General features: G+C 36.7%; 1 protein-coding gene across 3 annotated transcripts in view; it reads right to left on the bottom strand.

Annotated features, from left to right (window-relative positions):
- arhgdig (Rho GDP dissociation inhibitor (GDI) gamma) overlaps positions 1-25,010 on the bottom strand; it is a 39,810-nt gene that overhangs the window by 2,804 nt on the left and 11,996 nt on the right. Inside the window, exons 1-4 of one of the 3 annotated variants that reach the window (XM_016545690.1) lie at positions 22,504-22,708; positions 11,688-11,864; positions 6,697-6,780; positions 850-926 (exon numbers count right to left, since the gene is read on the bottom strand). In XM_016545690.1, coding sequence (XP_016401176.1) covers positions 850-926; positions 6,697-6,780; positions 11,688-11,864; positions 22,504-22,576 — 411 coding nt within the window. In that variant the 5' untranslated portion in view covers positions 22,577-22,708. Of the gene's footprint in view, positions 1-849; positions 927-6,696; positions 6,781-11,687; positions 11,865-22,061; positions 22,274-22,503; positions 22,709-25,010 lie in introns of those variants that run through there. The other 2 variants (XM_016545689.1, XM_016545691.1) reach the window with 2 other exon arrangements.

Genomic DNA, 25,010 nt, shown 5'->3' with positions numbered 1-25,010 from the left:
AGTATATTTGAGCATGAACTATAAAGCTCTTTTATCTTCTGTGTGAAGCTGCATCAAATCCTGATGAATCATGGGCTAGAAAGATATTGTTGAGTTGCTGGATCCAAAAGGGATTTTGTGAATAATGGTATTTTGCAGGAATATGATCTGGTGTGACTCACAGTGAAATAAAGAGACTTTAGATACCATTTTAATTAAAGGGGTCATATGATGTTGCTAAAAAGAACATTATTTTGTGTATTTGGTGTAATGAAATGTGTTTATGCGGTTTAAGGTTAAAAAACACATTATCAAATCTTCTCACATCGTGACGTAGACATGTGGGGTGTGTTAGAACGAGCCGTTTTAGGTAGGCTTGGCTGACTCTTAACTTTTATAAAGAATATCTCTTTGGATTTGAGACTTTAGTCTTTGCAACTTTACAGATCTTCTTTATGCACCAAGAGCTTGTAACACTCCAAAGAGAAAGGAAAAATTGAAATCGCATCATATGACCCCTTTAAATGTTCTTGGGGAAACTGTTACAAAACACAAAACATTTCAACATCACTTATATTTTGAAGCCCAAAAAACCCCACATAAACTAATTTTCTGCTTACATTGTACCCCGATCTGTTTACAAATATTTCAAGTGTATTATTTTTAGGAAACTTTAGCCTGGGAAAGGGTGCCTGTGTGTATTTCTGTATGCTGTTCATAGCACTGGCCCGGTCAAGACAGGAAATAAACAATCGATCCACTTTAGATTTTAAGCTAAAAATACACAACAGTATTTTTAGGCCACAGTATAAAAGAATGACCAACCATCACTGCAGACTGTTTTATGACAGGAATCTGATTTATATTCACCTTGAAGTGGATTTTCACCCTGTAGTCCACTCCCTCCTTCATGGTGAAGTTCTTCTTCTTCAAAGCATCGAGGTCACCTATGTTAAAAAAAAAAGTTTATTTACATCAGCCAGAGTGAAATTAACTGCAATTTAACATAGTTATAATCATATATTTTTAAAGAAATACAGCAGAAATCAATATCAGAATTGTAAATGTGAGCCTCTTATGTTGCAGGTCGCATCCTTCTGCTTGTAGTTCAACTGAGTTCAATGCAAAGAGCTTCCTTACAAAAGTGCAACTGCTGCGTTATCAATTTATCCCTTGAATCTGCCCTAAGTGCTTTGTAATGGATACTGAAAGAGACGGGGGAGGAAGGAGAAATCGGAGATTGATACAATGAACAACATCAATGATGATTTGTGGGCTATTCACATGATGCCAAATGCCAGACTGTGTTCATTAGTGTCCTGTGCTCCACATCTCAACGTTAATACTATTTTTAGACTGTAGAGGCTTTATATCATCTGATGGAACTGGATCTGGGCTTGGAGATTCTCCATCTTGAAGTCGACCCTTTGCATGTGCCGACATGCGATGTTGCTATTAATATAACAGAAGCAGCATCCTGCCCTCTCAAAACCTTTTTTTACATCACAAAGATGAAATCCCTTATCTGTAATTGACTAAATCTAGCACTGATAATCACTGTAATAACATAATCCTGATTGGACAAGAGGATTAGTATGTATCTGCGACAGTGAGCATTGAATCGTGGCGTGTGTGATCTCCTTATGACATGGTGATTATTAGCTCCACTAACATCTAAACTAGATCTGTCTGTCCATATTACACACACACACACACACACACACACACACATATACACTACTGTTCAAAAGTTTGGGGTCAACATTTGGGGTAAGTTTTTGAAATAAGACTCATCAATATATTTACTTGATCAAAAATACAATAAAAACACTAATATTGTGAAATATTAATGTAATTTAAAATAACGGTTTTCTATTTGAATATATTTTAAAATGTAATTTATTCCTGTTATGGTAAAGCTGAATTTTCAGCAGCCGTTACTCATTCTAATATCCTGATTTTGTGCTTAAGAAACATTTATTATTAATACCATATTTGAAAAGAGATTTGCTACTCAAAATTTTTGTGGATTTTTATTTTTTTAATGAACAAAGTTTATTTGAACAGCATTATTTGAAATAAAAATATTTTGTTTATATATATATATATATATATATATATATATATATATATATAAATAAACACAAAAGTCTTTACTGTCCATTTTAATCAATTAAATACACCTTTACTGAGTAAAAGTATTAATTTCAACCAAAAAATTACTGACTGCAATCATTTGAACTGTAATGTGTATATTGTTTTTTAAAAACAAAAACAAACAAACCTTTCTGTTCATTCACAGGTTTAAATTACATTTTGACTTTCAATGTGGCCAACCTGTATGTCAAGTATTTCTGAACAATTAGCATAAACCTAAAGCCATTTTCAGAGGTGTTTACTTTTCATTTAGCAAACAACTGTAACTGTGTGAACAGGAGAATGTTCATGAGGGAGATATGTGTTCATTCTCTCCCTGTGCTTAAAGATTCAGGAGTGTTGGTTTTGAACACAATTTGCTGAAGTTGTAGTTGGTATGCCGTTTGTATGACTCCCACACAGCAGCAGTGAGAGAGCATAGATGGAGATGGATAATAAGGAAGATCCCAGCGGAGGCTCTAGCAGTCTGGAGGAGCTGCAATCTGGCACGAGGCGAGAATGCGAGCGCCCCGTTCCACCCGCACTCCCACTGCTGCAGCGTTCAACACACCATCAACATAACACACTGAATCATGCTTTACTAAAAGATCCATTTCCTGCATTGCCAAGAAAGGACAAAACAGTTCTGAATTTCTAAATAAATCTTTTCACATCCATATAAATGTGAACTGACATCGGTGTAACTGCCAAATAGCTCATTCATTTATATTTGCACAGGACAGCTCATAATAAGACCCAAACCCAAAGCAGCCCAGATAAAAAGTCAACAGTGTTCACCTAAAAATTTTAATTTACTTAAAATTTACAGAACAGATTTGCAGAAATTTCACTTTACATCACTTATCCACCAATAGAAACACTGCAGTGAATGGGTGCCGTCAGAATGAGAGTTCAAACAGCTGATAAAAACATCACAATAATCCACAAGTAACGCACATGACTCCAGTTCATCAGTTAACATTTTGCGAATTGAAAAGCTGCATGTTTGTAATAACTTCAAAACCATTGTTTCTGGTTTAAAATAGAAAAATAGAAAAAAGTCGGCACACCTAGGCTCCAAAAAATACAAAACATTTTAAAACAGACTATCACATAGATACATAATACATACATTTTTGTATTTTTGGAGCCGAGGTGTGCAGACATTCTATTTTTATGATCAATTTTCACCCAAAAATGAAAATTCTGTCATTAATTACTCACCCTCATGTCGTCCCAAACCTGTAAGACCTTCGTTCATCTTCTGAGCACAAATTAAGATACTTTTAAGATTTTTGATGAAATCTGACAGCAACAGAACTACCACCTTCAAGGTCCAGAAAGGTAGTAAGAACATCGTTAAAATATTCATAAAATTATGGTTGAACCCCTGATGTCACATGGACTATTTTATGATGTCTTTACTACCTTTCTGGGCCTTCAACATGGTAGTTGTGTTGCTGTCTATGCAGGATCAGAAAGCTCCTGGATTTCATCAAAAATATCTCAATTGTAATATACCTAATAATATCTTAATTTGTGTTCCGAAAATGAACGAAGGTCTTACAGGTTTGGAACGACATTAATTAATGACAGGATTTTCATTTTTGAGTGAACTATCCCTTTAATGATGGATTTGTTTCTTTCAAACATGCAACTTTTTGCTTCACAAGACACTGGCGAGCAAGTGATAATGCAAAATTTCTCCAGATCTGTTCTGATGAAGAACATAGGTGAACATAGGTGGCATCTATATTTTGGATGACCTGAGGGTGATTACATTTTCAGCTAATTTAAATTTTTAGAGTGAATGATTCCTTTAAGAGTGCATCCTCTGTACTTTATTCACATTTCTCTCAGAAAGGATGCGACAAACACCACAAGATATTCAACTGCTTAGATGTGGACTCACTATTCGGATTCAATTAAGAGCGCCGTGATAAGGTCTGGCTTCCTGCTGCTCTAAGACACTGGCGAGCAAGTGATAATGCAAAATTTCTCCAGATCTGTTCTGATGAAGAACATAGGTGAACATAGGTGGCATCTATATTTTGGATGACCTGAGGGTGATTACATTTTCAGCTAATTTAAATTTTTAGAGTGAATGATTCCTTTAAGAGTGCATCCTCTGTACTTTATTCACATTTCTCTCAGAAAGGATGCGACAAACACCGCAAGATATTCAACTGCTTAGATGTGGACTCACTATTCGGATTCAATTAAGAGCGCTGTGATAAGGTCTGGCTTCCTGCTGCTCTAATCTGAACGTCAGCAGAGCAGAACTTCTGCTGTCACGCTGAGTGCTTTTCTGGAGTGCAGTCAGGTTCTGCTCCCCACCTTCATCCACCACTAACTCTCACAGTCTTTCTCTTCCACCGCGTGTCAGCCCAGCCACATCCATCAAAAACTCAGTCTGGTTAGCATGTTCCATCCCAGCGGACGTCCCGCCATGAGGTGCCACGCTCGGCCGTCACTTACAGCAGGACTCCTGGATCACAGATCGCTAATGTGCTCCTGCTTACAGCTCAGACTATGGAGCGAGATTTTATGATGTTTGTCTGCAGTTTCTTGTACAGTAAAAACTGTTTTTTCTATATGTAAAGATTAAGGTGAATTTATAGCTGTAGCACAGAAGTTCAGTGCAAAACCTATTAAAAAAATTACTACCATTCAAACTTTTGGAGTAATACTTTTTAAAAGGAAGAATCTTACGTTCACCAATTTCTTTAAAAAAAAACAAAAAACTGTCTTACATGGTTAGCTAAATTGACCATCTATCCAGCCGTCAGGGAGCCAATGAAGAAATTAAGTGCGTTTTGTTCCCCTTCTGTCAGGGCAGAGGTAATTTAAGAATAAAAGTTGCTAAACAGGAAGTGCACACACAAAAGCGCAACAATGTACTCTATGTTAGAAGGGCAACGCCTTCCTGTACCAACTCAAACCGCAGAGTCACTTCTGGTTTTGTTCTAAAAGAGGAAACGTGCTGGTGCATAGGTTCTTTACGCTGTGAATGATAGTTACAGATTTGATATCTGAAAAGGTCTTCTTCTTACTTTAAAGCTCTGACTTAAACAGCCCAGAATCATCCCATTGCCTAGCAACCAGGTGCCCTTTTGCCGTGCTCCCGTTGTTAAAGAGAGAAACACACTGTTGAACCGGCTGAGGGCAAAGGAGGGCGGCAGAAACCTGCTCTGACCGTCAAAAGACCCGACAGGCCCCTCCAGTGTATCGAGGCGGGACGTGGCTACATGCAGCAGTGTACGTTGATTTGTGTTGCAGATCTGCTTGCGTGATGTTGGCTGGCAGGGGAAGGAATGACATCATCCCTCTGAAGGCAGGGGAGGTGAAGCATTAGAATGCAGTGCAGAGCTGCTGCGCCTCTGTCAATAGTGTCAACTAAGCACATGCCCTTCCAGCTCTTGACCAGAAGCCTTTGTGTGGACAATAGAGACCGCAGATTCAACCCACTTACCTCAACCCACACGACTATTATCCTGCGAATACTAATCATGCAAATAATGCAAACTGGATGCTATGGATTTGAAATATTAATTGAACTATTACAAATCATTTTCATTTGAATTGATTTGATTTCTTTGTTTGAAATACAGCTGAAATGTAATAAAATATACACATTAGATGAAAAAACTAAAATTAGAAATGCTGCCTTTGCAACCAAATGAAATAATTTTAAGTACTAAAATTACTAAAACTAAACTGAAATAAAAATCAATTAAAGCTATATAGAAATATTTCTAAAAACACAAAGAAAACTACTAAAAATGACAAAATCACACAAATTTACTAAACCATTAAGTAAAATTAAGATGAAAACTGAAAATGCAAAAACAAAAGCTATTTCAAAATATTAATAAATACTAAATGGTATATTATGCAATACTAAAATAACACCGGTCAATTACTTTAGTACAATTAATAATATCAAAAATATTGTGTGTACAATAAGAAAAAATACTGTATTAAAGTAAAACAAATGACAAAATCACATAACAAATTTACTAAAGCATTAACCAAAATGAAAATGAAAACTGCATATGCAAAAATAAATGCTATTTTAAAATATTAATTAATACTAAATGGTATATAAGTAATGCTAAAATAACACTGGTCAATGCAGTATTACTTTAGTACAATTAATAATATTAAAAATACTGTGTGTAAAATAATAAAAAATAATCTATTAAAGTAAAAACAAATGACAAAAATCACAAACAAATGTACTAAAACATTAACTAAAATTAACATGAAAACTGAAAATACAAAAATAAAAGCTATTTCTAAATACTAAATATATAAGTAGTACTAAAATAACACTGGCCAATGTAGTATTTTTTTAGTACAATCAATTATATTAAAAATACTGTGTGTAAAATAATAAAAAATAATCTATTAAAGCAAAACAAATACAACAATCCCATTCAAGGGACTGTCACAGTCAGTATTTGTATATTTGATAAATCTGAAGTCAATTATATTTTTAAGTGATAGTCAGCCCTCATTGAACTGGATTATGCGTGAATTATAAAGCACTTGTTGAATAATTGTTCTGGTGAGACTCACCTGTCAGGTCCATGGTGATGGGTCCAGGGGCCTGGTCACACATCAGAGTGAGTCGGGTCACCTGAACATTAGGAATGCTGGGATCTACAATGCAATGAATAAAACAGATGAGAAACTGAAAAAACATTCTGCTCTACATTTGGTACCTGTACTGTAGGATAAGCTAACTTATTCATCAGAGTAGCCTTTTTCCTGTAGTGAATAAAAAAATAAGTTTGACATTAGCATGTTGATTTCATTTCAGCAGTTCGACTGTGAGTGTTTACTGGATGTAATAATTTAATTTCTGGTTAAATAACAATTGTATGTAGTTGCTAAATTGTTCTGAGTGATTTTAACACAGTGCTATATAATGCTAGGGTGTTTTTAGGGTGGTTGCCTACTGGCAAAAGTCAAAAGTGCCTACTTTAAATCTCAAAGGTATTCTGATCCTTTGACATGACTCAGGATTCTCTTTCATTTTAAGTCTGCATGATTTTCTTGCCCATTTTATTGTCTGTCAGGTAAAAACTGCAAGTCTGATTGCTTAGAACAGTAATAGCACACATCTTCCGCACAATTTGAGTTATCATTCTTGTCAGTAGCACTGCAAGTCTGGCTGAGAAAAACACCAGAATCTGTCCATTCTTGCGAATCCTGCCTATCCAGCATTACTGGCCCAGTCAATCTTCCAAGCCGATTCATCCACACATTCATCATGTGTATCAGACCAGAGGGAAGACACTTAGACTAGACTAAATTGAGTGAAAGTGGGAAGGCGAAAAAAAGGCCACCATGTGCACTTGCAATGAACTGACCAGTCAGTGTGTAAATAAGACACATTAATAATCTCAGATATGTGCACATGAACATCATCAATTCAGGTTTGTGGAAAGACAGCTCTCTCCAGCCATACAATTCACACTCATTTCCTTTGTTTCATCTGTCGTCTATGAAAAGCTGTGTTCCAAATCCGAGTGAGCTGACTTAATTCCTACAGCCAACACGGACAGCATCCTAATGGTCATGGATAGATTTTGAACACTCTACACAGCACACAGGAAACATGACTCATAACTGACAATTGAGCATGTTATTATGCTAACGGATGATAGTCTAATAATTAATAAAAATGCATTTAAAAAATACAAATATTGGATAAACCTGATTTCAATAGAGATTGATATTAGCATGGTGCTAAGCTAATGGAACGAAATTCTGATTACTCAAAAATACGCACAAATACTGGGTAAAATAGATTTTAACCGTATGATGTTAGCATGTTGCTAAGCTAACGGGACAAATAATTACTCAAGAAAATACATATAAAAAATACACACAAATATGGGGTAAAACTTATTTCAATGGCTAGAGATTGACATTAGCATGTTGCTAAGCTAACATAATTATACTCTGATCACTCAAAAATATGCACAAATATTGGGTAAAATTGATTTTAGCTGTATGATGTTAGCATGTTGCAAAGCTAACGGGACAATTAATTACTCAAGAAAATACATAAAAAATACACACAAATATTGGGTAAAACTGATTTCAATAGAGAGTGACATTAGCATGGACCTAAGCTAACGGAACGATACTCTGATTTCTCATAAAATGCACACAAATATTGGGTAAAACTGATTTCAACAGTATGACATTAGCATATTGCTAAGCTAATTAGAAGATACTTTAAGCATAAAACTATACAGCAAAAATATTGGTTAAATGAACCATTTTTAATAACACTGAACTATTTTTATTAATACTTTTAGGAACAGAAAAAAAATTGTGCAGTATTATTAAATTCATTTTCATTATTTATCTGCAATCTTTGACCAGATTTTTCACTGAACTTGTTGCTATACATTCTGTAACTGCCTTTTCTGCAATGGTGCCTTTTGGGGCAAAAATTTCATCTTAAAAGGCAGCATAATTAAGTTGCCTATTTTTGCAACAGCCTTTGAATCAGGAACGCACCAACGCTTCTTTAAAATGCAGCTCACTAGGTTATGGAACAGAGCTACGGTGTCTTTCACAAACATAATTACCTTCATTATGAGATAAGGAGGCATTTAAAGTATTGTCAGTCAGTGTTGCTAATGAACCGCCATGCATTCCCTCCCTAGTTTCTTGCGTCCATAGGAGCGCCGCCCATTACAGAAATAGATCGGGCCTGTCAGGGTTTAGGTGGACACAGAGCTGCTGCAGGTTAGTGACCCCAGCATGCAGCCTCAGCACATTTAACTGTGATAGAGCTGCAGCTGCCCCACCCCTTAAAGGTACAGCTCACCTCAAAACGAAAATTCAGTCATTATTTAGTCACCCTCATGTCATTCCAAACCTGTATGCTGTTATTCAATGGAACATAAAAGGAGAATTTCTGAATCTGAATACAACAATAGTGCATTGTGACTATGTCTGTCAAGCTCCATAAAGGGACAAAAGAACACCCAAAAAGCACCACAAAAGCACTATAAAAGCGGTTCATATGCTATATTTCAAGTCTTCTGAAGGCATACAATGGCCTTGTGTGATGTAAAAAGTGGCATTTAAAACTCTGGGAAACAATATGAGAGTGAAGGTTTGATGTGTGAGCTTCCATACTTCGAAGAAGTTGTCCCGTGAAGCACGCGGGGCAGGTGACTAGCTTAAATTAGGCACCTAACTCTACTGTTCCACTGAATGATTGTTTCTGCACTGCCAAGAGGGAGTTAGCGGTGTAAAACTGCACATGACAAATTGTTGGACGGGTCTCATTGATGCAGTGTTATTGATGCAGGGTGGGCTGGTTTTAAAAGTGGGAACTACAGTTAATCATCTGCTGATGGCTACAAGTGGCACTACCCGCCGCAGGCATGCTCACTCGCTAAACTGTGCACCGGGGACCGCACGCACCAAACATGACTGATCACCCTGGCACAATCCCGCTATTATATCTCAGGAAATCTTATGGCAAATTAATGGACGTCAAGACAAATCTGCTTCATATTTCCAGTGTTTTCAGTCCCAGTGAGGGGGTTAGTTCAGCAAAAATGAAAAATCGGCTATCATTTACCCATATTTTTTCCTCCGTGGAGCAACAGGAGAATTTTCTTAATAATGTACTGTTCATTATTATTAGATTATTACAATTAGAAATGTTGTCTTGGTAACTAAAGTACTAACTGGATACATTTATGAACTAAAAAAGAAATAATAATAAATTAAACTAAAGATTAATATTTAAAAAAATGACAAAAGCAAGCTTAAACCAAAAATTAAAATGAAAACTGATAATAAAATGTAATTAAATTGGATTGAATAAAAAAATATATATAAATATGACTAAAATAACACCAATCTTAACATACAGGTTTGGAATGACATGAGGGTGAGCAAATTATGACACAATTTTCATTCCATACACAATATAGCAAATGAGGACATAAGAAAGGGTTTGTATCATAGTCCTCAGAGACAAAAGATGATGTACTTTTTGGTCTGACTAGTCATGATGATCTCTGTAAGCAGATCTTTCGGTCATTACACTGAAACACAAAACGCTATAAAACACCAGCACAAGCTGCCATTTCCATTCCAGCATATTGAAAGAAGGCTATTATTAACCTGGCCATAACCAACAAAACAAAGATGAATCATTTATGAATCAGAGGACTCACAAGGTAAATACCCTTGGCACACAAATTGCATTCGAATGAAAAACAGAGGAAAGAAATTACCACAGCTGATTGATTCTCAACAGAAAATTAAATTGCATCTAAATCAAACGTTCTAAACCCCTATGAGTCAAGAGGAAATTAATCTGCCTTTTATGCCTTTAGCAACACTGTATCAGCAAGTATTTCCAGTTCACACTTAAAGGATTTAAAGTGTATATTTGGATTTTCCCTGTGGTAAAAGAAATTAGGATTGCTGGGCTTTGATCATAATATCACAGAAATAATTCTTCATGAAGGGAAACAGAAAAGAAACAAAGCTATTTCACTCAATAACTGAGCGAGAAATACAATAACTGATCTTATAATTAATGCATTGTACAGCGGGACAGAATATCAAGTGCAAATTATCCAGCGTTACGCAGTGAGTGGAATTATAATTCATGTTTTTCTAAACAACAAAGCAGTTCAAAGCCATGCTCTTCAGACTAAGTGATAGCCACCTTCTCCTTCTTTCTCTGAGTTAAGAGGATATTGTTTGGGGGCTTTGAACCAATACTGGAGTCCCTCGGGGGGACTGAATCAGTCTAGACAGCAGGAGGAGAAGGGAGAGCCGTCCCTGGAGAGCCGAGTTACAGCTTTAAACATGAAGACAATGCAATCTTCAGAAGATGAGACTCTCTGAAACATTCATTATTTGTGCGCCTCTATAAATGTGGGTCAAATATCAGTAAGATTCTAATCATTTTGTTGTTTGGTGAGACTGTGATCCACTAAAAATGTTATCAACTGCTCACTGGCACATTTCTTTTGCAATTATTTATTTATGTATTTGTTTGTTTGTTTGACATCTCTTGTGCTACCAAGGCCGCATTTGTTAAAAAATACAGTAAAATATTATTGCAATTAAATTTTTTTCTATTCAAATATATTTTAAAATGTCATTTATTTCTGTGATTGCAAAGTTGACTTTTCAGCAAGAATGTCTAATCCTTATATGCTGATTTGGTGCTCAGAAAACATGTTTTTATTATCATCAATGTTGAAAACAGTTGTCCTGCTTAATATTCTTGTGGAAACCATCATACATTTTTTGTGCATTCTTTGATATATAGAAAGTTTAAACAACTTAAACAACAACATTTATGTGAAATACAAAACTTTTGTTACATTACAAATGTCTTTACTGCCACTTTAGATCAATTTAATGCATCCTTATTGAATAAAAGTATTATTTCTCAAAAAAAAAAAACGAACTGTATAATATATATATATATAATGAATAGTGTGCACATACATACAGTAGGCGTGTTTCAAAAATATTGTCCTGGTTTTTAGTGAAGGTACACTAACCTGCCACCACAGGTCCAGAACCCAGGAGGGTTTGCTTGTACTTGTTCAGGCTTTCATCATCCTTGTCCAGTTCCTGGATCTCCTGCAGGCTCTTCTGAGCCGGAGGCTGGTAGTTCAGATCTGGCTCATCTTCATCCTCAACCACTGGCACATCTTTATCTTTGTCAGCCATTATGCCTGAGAAAAGCAGGGATGAAGGGCGTTAGAAAGGAAAATAATCTTCATCTGTTGCATCTCAATATGTTTAAGAGAACATTCTTATGCATCTTCACATACAAATCAATCTTATCACGATTTCACAACAAACAACATTCTTATTTACCAATCAGATTCTAGTCTGAGGGCTGTGGTTATGACTTGAACATTGAGTTTCTGTTCTTGACTTGCATTAAAATCGACTAGAATTTAGAATTTTGCCTTTTTAATATTACTTTATAGCTTTTTGACCATATTTCTGGAGTGATTTCGAAAAGGGCTTCAGCAGGCTAGTCACGATCAAGTTTGTAGAGTCTGGTAAAAGCATAAAATGGCCAGATATTGAACTATTAGTGTAAAAATCTAGTGTGAAATCTATGAGCCGTTAAACTATATGGTTTGCGATGTTCTATGTGATTCTTTCATGGTTCTACAGACTCTGATAAAAGACAGACTGAATGTATTTTCTGTTATCTTTCTACCTCTCACACACTGTTTAGGCCTGAAACACAAACCAATTCAGATCCGCTAACACTGTTAGAGACAACAGATTTGCACATTTATCTCTTTTAATATTCAGAGTCATTTGTTGTAATCCTCACATCGCAGAGCAATACACTGATAATTTCATTTCTATTCAGCTCATTTGAGAGATGGTTCCTAGCTAAATGCCCACAGTCTGACAATATATACAGTGGGTACGGAAAGTATTCAGACCCCCTTACATTTAAATGGAAGACGTTTGGGACGACCAGAACCCTTCCTAGAGCTGGCCGTCCGGCCAAACTGAGCTATCGGGGGAGAAGAGCCTTGGTGAGAGAGGTAAAGAAGAACCCAAAGATCACTGTGGCTGAGCTCCAGAGATGCAGTCGGGAGATGGGAGAAAGTTGTAGAAAGTCAACCATCACTGCAGCCCTCCACCAGTCGGGGCTTTATGGCAGAGTGGCCCGACGGAAGCCTCTCCTCAGTGCAAGACACATGAAAGCCCGCATGGAGTTTGCTAAAAAAACACCTGAAGGACTCCAAGATGGTGAGAAATAAGATTCTCTGGTCTGATGAGACCAAGATAGAACTTTTTGGCCTTAATTCTAAGCGGTATGTGTGGAGAAAACCAGGCACCTGTCCAATACAGTCCCAACAGTGAAGCATGGTGGTGGCAGCATCATGCTGTGGGGGTGTTTTTCAGCTGCAGGGACAGGACGACTGGTTGCAATCGAGGGAAAGATGAATGCGGCCAAGTACAGGGATATCCTGGACGAAAACCTTCTCCAGAGTGCTCAGGACCTCAGACTGGGCCGAAGGTTTACCTTCCAACAAGACAATGACCCTAAGCACACAGCTAAAATAACGAAGGAGTGGCTTCACAACAACTCTGTGACTGTTCTTGAATGGCCCAGCCAGAGCCCTGACTTAAACTCAATTGAGCATCTCTGGAGAGACCTAAAAATGGCTGTCCACCAACGTTTACCGTCCAACCTGACAGAACTGGAGAGGATTTGCAAGGAGGAATGGCAGAGGATCCCCAAGTCCAGGTGTGAAAAACTTGTTGCATCTTTCCCAAAAAGACTCATGGCTGTATTAGATCAAAAGGGTGCTTCTACTAAATACTGAGCATTTTTCAGTTTTTCTTTTTTAATAAATCTGCAAAGATGTCAACAATTCTGTGTTTTTCTGTCAACATGGGGTGCTGTGTGTACATTAATGAGGAAAAAAAATTAACAAATGATTTTAGCAAATGGCTGCAATATAACAAAGAGTGAAAAATTTAAGGGGGTCTGAATACTTTCCGTACCCACTGTATATAGCAAAAAAAGCAACTGAATCTTCTGTCCCTGTTTAATTATAATGAGCCAGTCTCGTTTTAGCAAATCACTTTAAAGAAATCATTGCTTTTATTAATTCAGCCACATGTCAGACATTGAAAAACGTGTTTTTATTGTCACAACCAACACACTGCGTTTCAGCGTAACAGCTAATAATTACCGGAGACTCGGCAAGCAGACAGCTGAGGTATTACTCCTCAGAGAAAAAGAGGAAAATAAAGACCTAGAAAACGGCTCTCCATGCAGAAGGCCAAGAACAGGGACAACAATTTGTCATATGAATTAAGAGAGCTGAACTGTAATGTCCACCCTAGAGAAGCAGTCTTGTGTAAGTGTTGTACAGAAATATACTGCACAAATAGGGTACAAAATGGGGCCTCAAACTCTTAACCTTCACAAATTATTAATTGCCAAACTTAGGAGGTCAAACTCAATATTATATGAGCTGTTTTATTTTCTACATCATTTCTGAGTTGTGCAGTTTTTGCAACCCTGTTAGAAACTAAGTCTGACATGCGTAAATACAGTTTTAATTCTGGATTTGGACAATTTTGTAATTTTCTAGCAACAAACGTTCACTAACAAACACTATGGCCTGGTTTCACAGACAGGGCTTAGACTAAGCCAGGATTAGGCCATAGCTCAATTAGGACATTTAAGTAATTTTTCATAAACATGCCTTAGAAAACACATTACTGGTGTGCATCTTGAGACAAAACAAAGGCACTGATATATTTTAAGATCAGTCAGTGCAAGTTTCTTTCAGTTGACACAGCTCAGACTTACATTTTAGTCTAGGACTAGGCTTAAGCCTTGTCTGTGAAACCGGGGGTAAATCAATCAATAATAGCATAATAATATTGTTGGTAATTAAAATACATTTAAAATATGTTTTACTAAAATGTGCTGAATATCAAACCAACAGATTATGTCACATCTTTACAGTTTGGAAATTAAAGATCTCTGAGGTAAGGCGAGGCAAAAACCACCATTTTCAGGGGAGGGACAGATATTTGATGCATTTAAAACTAGCTAGTTTTCACCCTATAGATTAATTTTACATTAGATCATAGTTTATCAAGAATATCTTATAGTTCTCACAACAAAAAAATATGGGATATGTGGCTTGAATACTTTAAAAACAGTCACTGGACCCCAACGTTTACCGAATTCATGGGAAGTGACAACATCCAAAACATTTATTTTTTATTTTTTTTATTTATTTATTTAGTTGACAGGGACATTGTACATTAATAAAACATTCCTGTAAATGTACCAGAATTAGCCAAGGCTATTTTACATCCGTAGTCCCTGGACAAGATGTTACAAGTCACCCTAAAATAAAATGTAATTAAAAATACATACTAAAAAATGTTATAATTACATAGTTCAAATCATACAGTATTCTATTAAAAAACAATGGGATCAAATAAAGACAATGCAAACAAGATACAATCAATAATAGGATAGCTAGCAAATATAAAATTCTAGTGTTGACAAATCTGAGTATGAATTAACCAATTCTTCAACTGAACCCTAAATAAAGCATATGTGTCTAGATCTCGTATAGTTGTCGGAATAGTATTCCATTCTCGTGCAGCTTTAACAGAAAAAGCAGACTGACTAAAATTACTTCGTCTAAGCGGTATGATACAATCTCCTCTTAATGCACCTCTTGTAGAACGATAATCAGTTGTTCTAATACTAACTAACTGACTAAGAGGAGGAGAAGATAAACCATAAATAATTTTATACATCAAGCATACATTTGCATACTTAATCATATTTTCCCAACTTAACAAATTATATTTTTTCAGTATTAGACAATGATGATAATGCACCGATTTCTTATCAAAGACTTTAAGTGTACATGACATCATCGCTTTCATTAGCCTGGGTGAGAACAAGCAAAGCTCCTTGGAGGACAGATGATCCTGAACACAGCTGAGGATGAACAAAGAAAAAAGACAGAAGCACCCCCACCCAGGTTTATATGTTTTATATGCCCCGGCTGCTTTTATGTATCGTGTGTCGACGCTGTCTAGGCCAGATCTGCCTCAGCAGCCATGGAAACATGCATATGTCCTCTTTCCCAATGATTATCAAGAGTGATGATGAACCTTCCTTACATTATGAAAGGAGAACAAAAACCCTAAGTGCTGTAATGTGAAGGCAAATGCAATAATGGAAGGACAGGGCTATAACATCTGATCTGATGGAATCAATAGGGTGTTTCTGAGGGTCACTCTCTAATACGCCATTAGTTTTATAAGAGCGATTTTCACTGATACCATCTAATAAAAATATACCACCATCTCCTTTTGCATTATATAGCAGTAGCTCAAGGACCATGACACTCACATGCTGCTGCTGTATATAAAAATGGGGAGCCAATTTCCTCCAACAAAAAGGTAGGAAAATGTGGGAATGGATTCTGTATCTCTACATAAATTGAACCTGCGGAAAAAGCCCACTCTATCCAGGAAGACAATTTGAGGAAGGACAAGTAGGTCAGAGTATAGTTTATGAGGAAGATGCACAATTTCCAGAGACATACGGTATACTCCAGCTGCAGAAGACAATGTGAGCCAATTAACCTACTAATTAGTGAGAAATAAACAATCTGAATGTGTACAGATGAACGTGGTAATGAAGTGTGAGAGGGGAAATTTGGCATATTAATCAACAGTCGACTCTTGTGCAAAATGGAAACGCCTGAACTGACTGCAGTGTTACGACATTTTACTCAAGTGTGGCCACGTTTTGCACACTGGAGTCCTTTGGACCAATATCCTGTGCATAATAGGGCTATTTAGTTAATTATCCCTGTGCAATTATAGCTTAAATATTGCTAAAAAATGCACACCAATTAAATATCTCGCACACCGAACACACAAATCAAATCCCCTGAGTTGAGATTCACTACAGGGAGGCCTGGTCACACTGAATACATGACTGGACTAATTGGGCAATTTAAAGCATATCCGCAAGCCAATGCCAATATTCTCACTGTACATTACAAGCTAAATTAACTATGTAGTGAGGGACTGCATTAAGGATGATTATAGATACATTTTCATGGCATTTCAGGGCATGTTTTCAGCATAATGATGATGGCATCTCAAAACTGCAATGTGATACATATTAATATTGCACATTAAAGCAGTAAACATCACTGTTCTCCTCTCAGTGTGCACAAGTTAACAGCTATCAGTTGTAATTGTTAATAATGTGTAAAATAAAAAAAATCATAAAAAAGTCTCCTAACATACCTTTAATTTTTGGTTCTCAACTGGTTTTGCTTCAGGACCCAGATTATATAGTGACAAAGTTGTTTAATTTATCTGTAATGTACAAAATGCCCTTAAATCAGACATGGAAATTAATTAATATTACCACACAGGATTGACAATATTATTATTGAGACAAATTATTGAGGCAATGATACAGAAAATTGATAATGGCAAAAAATATTATGGTTTCATGCTCTCAGCACCCAAATAAGTAAATAAATAAATAAAGCCTATTTATTTGGCAGCGCCTGCACAAGTTAACAGCTATCAGTTGTAATTGTTAATAATGTGTAAAATAAAAAAAATCATAAAAAAGTCTCCTAACATACCTTTAATTTTTGGTTCTCAACTGGTTTTGCTTCAGGACCCAGATTATATAGTGACAAAGTTGTTTAATTTATCTGTAATGTACAAAATGCCCTTAAATCAGACATGGAAATTAATTAATATTACCACACAGGATTGACAATATTATTATTGAGACAAATTATTGAGACAATGATACAGAAAATTGATAATGGCAAAAATATTATGGTTTCATGCTCTCAGCACCCAAATGAGTAAGTAAATAAATAAATAAAGCCTATTTATTTGGCAGCGCCTATTTGCACTAAGTGTAAATAGCAATTAGATGCTATTTAGCCTACACTAAGTGAAAATAGCATATTTTCTTATCGATATATGCTATTTACACTAATTGCAAATAGCAATAGATTTTATTTACACTATATAAAAATAGCAGAATTTTCTGCTATTTATACTACTTTTTGCAAATATTGGCAAGTACTGTAGTACATTATAAAACATACACTTACCTTACCCGATACTTTATTTTCAACTTTTCGGTTATTTCCTTCATTTCTATTGTGAAAAGGGAGAACAATGAGTTCAGCCAAAGGTCTCGGGTCGATCGCGTCAAAACGCTTACTCTACGCAATTTACCGTCTACTCTATGCAATTTACCTCCACTGAAGTTATTATTTGGCCATCTTTTGTAATGTTGTCTAGCCCAACCATGTTGGTGCATGGAATTAGTATAAATAGCCTCTGCCAACAAGGTATTTATTTTGTTATCCTAACTATGCACAATCATATTTTTAGCATCTAGGATTTTTCCCCTCTTGTCCACGATCCTATCAGATCAGACCAGCAGTCATTTTTATATCGCGACCCACCAATTGAAAAGCACTGCTCTAAAAACCACTAGAGGCCCCCATTCTGGCAGTGGCCACTAGTGAGAGGTCATTTATATTAGCAAAAAGAAGAATGACAGTTATTACCCTTGCTCAGCTGTGTTAAATAGCAATGATAATACTTTGAAGAATCTGACAAGCTTTTTTAATTAGCTTTCCCCACCCTCCGGAGATATAATTTCTGAGTGAAATATGTGAGGAGCAGCATCTCGAGCTTCAAAGGCAACATGCTTTGGTCCGCTTTGATCAGTAGAAGCAGTTAAATGCCTGGCTAGATTGTGATGGATAGCATGCTGGTTTTTGTCTGATGGCGTGCTGCAGGTTTCAGTGCACAGCTAATGAGGTGGAGTGTGAACGAGCAAACAGCGCTGAAAACTGCAGTCTCTCATACTCAACACACAACAGCTGTACACCCAAATATTCAGTGGACTTTCAGCAGATGAATGGAAGGCCCACTAGGGTTTCTGAAGACTGCACAAACCTTACTCTTTTTAGACTAGCATTAATGTAAGACCCTTGCAAAGGGCAATAAACCCCTCAGGGTTTAAAAATGTCAAATAAGGACCACAAGAACACTGATTCTGTTGTTCACTCACTTATGTGTCAAAGTACGGCGTGTTATAGTAAATATTTTTTGTATGAATATCTTGTCTGAATTTATGGTCACAGTTTGCTCTAAGATGGAAGCCAGCTCAGCGGCTGGTGTAACTAAATTCTCCCTGTACATGAACACTTTCAGCTACTCTGCAACCCTCACAATACTCCACTTTTTTCAACTACTTTGAAGCCGTGCAGCTTCTCTGCTAACTGAGTGACAAAGTGCAGCCTCTCTGCTAACTGAGTGACAAAGTGCAGCCTCTCTGCTAACTGAGAGCAAAGTCGAGAGTGATGCATATCTTTAAACCCTGATCCTGTAAGTCAGAAACATCACAAACCACAGCAGGCCAGAAATCTGCACAAATATTCACAGACAAAACCCTGCAAGCCATTTGACACTGTCACAGAAGGTTTCGGTTGTAATGTATTGAAACAACGCAGCAGGAATACACTTATTCACAAGATGATGCCACAGAAAAATGAGAGGAAATTCAACAAGTAAAACAGGCCCAGACAAAATCTAGAGTCTTTGTTTTTTGTTTTTTTGCACTGATTTTAAGTATAAAATATATAAAATAAGTATAAAATACATTAAAAGTACTATTAGGCAATCTGACAACATAACCAAAAAGTATGCAAAAATTTTTTTAAAAAGCTAATTCTATATATTTTTTTCTGGTAAAAATTTTGCAATTTGAAATGCATTTTTTTAAATAAGCTCCAGGTTTGCTGTGCCTGCTTGTAGGGGCTGCACAATTTGGCTTATATTTGAATCTGATTATATATCAATATGACTATAAATTAAAAATTATTAATATTATTTTATATTATTATTACTCAAATAAAATATAATATTTCAAATAAATATTAAACGAAATAAGAAATATTACAATTGTAATCATACAAATTGAGAATTTAATAAATCATATGATTTCTTTGCTTTTAATCTTTGAACTACAGAGCATTTATTTCAGCTGAAAACCACAGAAAGACCTTAAAGACTTTTTTTTTATTTTTTTTTGACAACAGATTTATAAACTATTCTCATAACACGTAATTTAGATAATTACATATATTCAAAAAGAAAAGAAAAACAGGTACCAAAAATATTTAAAAGAGTACTAGTACATGTAGAAGTTGGGGACTGTGACATGTAAATTCTCAGGATTGTTAATCTGATAGCAGCTGTAATGTGAGAAACCAGCTGAACACCTGACAGCATGCAGGGAAGGGAAATGATGCATGTGATCTTCCTCATTCATATGGCCTTTCTCTACAGGGTGCACAAACACATCAGCTTTTTGAAATCTCTCCTACATGCAATCTAATTGATTTACTCCTTTAAACATGTGTCAGGTCTCTGACGTGCAGCCATCCATCACAGCACAGCAGCAGTTGAGGCTCATTGAGTCGTGATGCTGCTCTGCCGGGCCACAGGGGGTCTTAGCGTGTCAGCACCTGCAGTACAGCAGAGACCGAGCTGAGAAACCCATGCACCGGTCAGTCCCTTGGAGCCTGGTTTTGTGAGCCTTTTCTAAACACCATTGACTCGACTGGGATCACCCTGCTTCACACTACTCTGCCACACAAATCCAGTTCAGTTTTCAAATCCAATCTTGAGGACTGAATTATCTGCACTGTATATACAGTATACACAGTGTATACAGTGTTGTCGATATCCGAAGTATCAATATATAGGTGTGGTCACATTTGCTATTGATTGGCAAAATTTCAAAAGCGAAATCCAGTAATTACAAAAGAAATCCACACAATCAGGAGATTTGTGTGAAGGCGAAAAAAGGTTTCGTTCAAGTTGGTCGGGCGAATTTACCATGCTGACCAACAGAAATCTTCTTGGTTTGAAAGTGACTTCTGTGTGAGCAGTGCTTAATGCATCTTTACACTATTGACAATAGATAATGGACCATTTTTGCATGTTAATTTCGCTTAAGACATTCCAAAATATCAGAGTTTGATCAGACTTCACACTGAATTTGATATGAATCAGGTTTGTAAACTTTGGATTTCATGTGTTGTTTTGCTATTCAAAAAGCGAACAGATTTGAGTCAGATACAAGAGATCTAGGTTTCGTCAACAGTCTTGTGGCAATTCACCTGCCCCACTAAGGTTAGGTTTAGGTGCAGGTTCATGCTTAATTTATTTATTTTTTACTAAAAATCACACATTTTCATAAGAATTACAAATTCATACGAAATTCAAACTTTATAAAACAATTTTTTTTCTTGTGAATCGGGTTGCGATTAGTTGGTTAGCATGGACCAATTAACTCCTGTTGGAAGATGTTTTAACTACACCATACGGTTGCAAACAATTGTCCCAAATATTTAATTATAGTATATTATAATAAAATAGGGGAAAATTAGTTTTTAAGGGTGCTTTAAAGAGTTAAATTGATTTCATATTTACATATTTCCCTGTCCACAGAACAGTTAGTCAGGTAACTTGCTCAAAACACCAGCAAAACTGAACATCCGTGCACAAAATCATATAGGGGAGTCCTGCGTCATCCAAGCAACTGCCATTGAGATTAATGGGAATGCTTACAGTGAACCCACGCTCTATAGGAATCTCAGATAGCAAAAGCACACATCATGTACATTTACCCTTCACTTTACACATAAAGACAGGTGTTCATTTGTCACACATCATTACTTCCTAGATATCAAAGTGAAATGGAGACACTAAGGGAGTGGAAGACACTGATAAAGAGGTAAATTGGGAGTGAGAAACACTGGATTGGTGTCAGTAATCAGAAGCTCTGCAGAGTGAAGCCCTGAATCAACAACATCTGTGACATGTAATTACAAGCAACATGATGATCACACACACAAAGCAATGTTGTGAGTGCAACAACAGATTGATCAATACATATTGATCAATCCACCTTTGCTTGTTTTAACTGCATCACATGCCAACAATAAAAATGTCTACATCCACAGAGGAAGTCATCTCACGAAATGATCACATATATGACTTTCTACTTGATTTTAAAGATCTATTTGAATTGTAAATAGGTTTTATGATACATTGCAACTACTAAATACCATGCATAATAAGCTTCAAACTACTTTAGCTGAAGGTTTAGGGATGGTCTATTAAACTGGCAGATCATCTGAGGTCTTTTTGTGGAGTTTAAAGAGCATTCCAAATGCACACCTTCAAGTTAATTTTAGTATGTTTAGTCATTTTTTTTGCATATAATTTCACTTTTCAAAATGTTTATCTAATAGATAACGTAAATGCATCCTCACCTCTGTAGCAAACTGTTAACCAAAGCAGTTCAAGAAACTGTCCACCAAATTCACAAACATCCAAGCCCAACATTGTGAGTAAGCTCTTTTCAACAAGAATTCCCAAAAAAATTTACTCCCAAAAAATTCCAGAAAGCACACCTCCTGTGGTATAGAAAAAATGTGTCTAAAACACATTCAAAGAAGAATTCACAGCTGCATCCCTCCTACCACCACAAAAAAACCAAGATACAGAATCACTGGGTGTGGGTTGGCTAGAGAGAGAGCGAGTAAGAGAGAGGGTCTATTAAACTGGCAGATCATCTGAGGTCTTTTTGTGGAGTTTAAAGAGCATTCCAAATGCACACCTTCAAGTTAATTTTAGTATGTTTAGTCATTTTTTTTGCATATAATTTCACTTTTCAAAATGTTTATCTAATAGATAACGTAAATGCATCCTCACCTCTGTAGCAAACTGTTAACCAAAGCAGTTCAAGAAACTGTCCACCAAATTCACAAACATCCAAGCCCAACATTGTGAGTAAGCTCTTTTCAACAAGAATTCCCAAAAAAATTTACTCCCAAAAAATTCCAGAAAGCACACCTCCTGTGGTATAGAAAAAATGTGTCTAAAACACATTCAAAGAAGAATTCACAGCTGCATCCCTCCTACCACCACAAAAAAACCAAGATACAGAATCACTGGGTGTGGGTTGGCGAGAGAGAGAGCGAGTAAGAGAGAGAGAGGGGGGAGAGAGATAGTAGAGAGACAGAACGTGAGAGATGGAGAAAGAAAGTAAGGGAGTGAACAAATGCACAATGCACGATCTGAGTGTAATCCGTGCTGGAAGAAGAGCCGTGGCTGAAGTGTTGGCAATGAGGCAGTAATGTGGGAACAGTATTCCGGTCTGCAGACGCTATTGATTCCACCGGCAAGAGAAGCAAACCCTCCGCCTCAGTTCAGCACGCCTCCCAACCCCATCACTCATTAGACAGGAGACTGCGATGATCTCATCCTCTTTCTCACACACATGCACACAAACACACACACGGTTCCTTTGCCCCTCTTTTCTCTTTATTCCCTCTTCTATTTCTCTGTCTTCACATTCCAGTTCTCTAGAGACACTTATTATTCCTACCATCCCCCGTTTTATATCAACTATCATATTGTTTCCCCTTTTATCTCCCCTTCTCTCTCTCTTTCTCTCGCTCTTTCCTTCAGGGGCAACATGCTGGGTGGATTGTTTTTTTCTCCTCTAGTCGAAGATGACTTTCTATCAGTTTGCAGTTCTCCAGCACGTCGCTCTGACATCTCTCTCAGGGGTCATCAACCTGTCAGAGGAACCTGTCGGAGGTTACACTGGGCGTGCCGCTGCATTTCACGCGGCCTTGATGCTCTGCCATTGGTAGCGTCTTGCTGAGTGGTGCTGCATTGCCAAACCCTTTTTCAAGAGACTTGTGAGGAGAGAGTTTATGTGCGCCGACCCATTACGGCATTTCTCTGCATGTCTGGTGCAAAGATAGGGAGCAAACAGCACATGATCTGATGTGTCAACTTGGTAAAGACACAACAGATTGCATCGGAGGTGGCATGTATATTTTAGTATAACGAAGCAATGAGCCATGAAGGCAGTGTGTTACGGTGATTTTTCTAAGCGAAAAGGATGTTTTTAGGGATGGCGCTAAGTGAAACACCCTTAACTGTTGTAAAAATAAACAGTTACGTGTGGGTTTATTATTGAACTCAGAACACAGCAATTTGATAAATGAAAACAAGGTTAAAAAAAAGTTTGATTTATGGCCCATTTACATCAAGGACGATACCCATAACGAAAATAAATATAAAGTTAATAATCGTTCTAATTCTCTGAGAATAAGGAAGTCTATAATGATGATGAAATGCAGTTGGAATCACTTTAAAACATTTTTTTTTTCAATCTGATGAACAATAAAAACTTTGACAACCAATCAGAATCCACACAAATGACCCTTCGCAAAGACCCGCCCCCTTTAGTTACTGTTATGTCCGAAAAGCCATGCCACTCTCACAGTGAAAAATGCATAGCGGAGCAAAGAGGAAACTAACAACGCGTCAACAGACAAGACAGAGTAGAGCAAAACAATAAATACCATTTTGTGGCTCTTTAATGTTACAGATCACTGTAGCACCTCCGTTCAAACGGCAGGTGAACCGATCATCTCTTCCTTTTTACTAGTTTTAGCAGTGGTGGGCCGTCAGGGCCAGCAAAAGCCTTCTCTGCTGGCCTAAACACTATTAGAATCACTGATTTAGTTTTAATGTATTTTTCCATGAATGTGTATTAAATTATTTCCAATAGTCTATTCTCTTCAGTTCATAGCTTTTCTCCACATAGACATGCCCCTGGTTGCACTGCTTCCAGCAGTGTATGTTTATATTAGAGCTTTTATCCAATCATATTTCAGCAATCGTGTTGCCAGGGTCAAAGAAATCTGCCTTAAGGCCTTCAGAATCAACAGCGCAGGCGTCTGTTAGCTTAAATCAATGGCAATGAAACCGTTGCTTTAACCAATCAGATTTCGAGTTGGCAACACCAGGGCCATCTAGCTGGCTAACGAAAACGTCAGCATTTTCTCGTCCTTTGATTGGATGGTCAGCATACTAGCTAGCAAACAGCATCACTGTAAATAATTTTATTAAAACTTAGTAAAACTTTTATTACTGTTTCTCAAGTTTAGATTTTCAGTGCATTTTGAAAAAATATTTGCCTACTATATTTAGTAAATCTAAAAACAGTAGTCCTAAATGACTGCAAAAAACAACCACACACCTCCTCGGCACCGGCTCTGTGAAAGACTCGTGAAGATGAAAAACCACTAGACTATGGTAGGTTAATTTTCATTTTTGACTCTTTTATCGCTTGATGCGTTGTATGCTGATGTTATTTGCGCGATATAAAGCCAGGTTTAAGTTTCCGTAAGAATATCTCA

The sequence above is a fragment of the Sinocyclocheilus rhinocerous genome, unplaced genomic scaffold (genome assembly GCF_001515625.1).
Source record: "Sinocyclocheilus rhinocerous isolate Xijiao unplaced genomic scaffold, SAMN03320098_v1.1 scaffold189, whole genome shotgun sequence".
Lineage (NCBI taxonomy): Eukaryota > Metazoa > Chordata > Actinopteri > Cypriniformes > Cyprinidae > Sinocyclocheilus > Sinocyclocheilus rhinocerous.
Note: the sequence above shows the minus strand (reverse complement) of the source record. Positions and strands in the feature narration are given on the sequence as shown.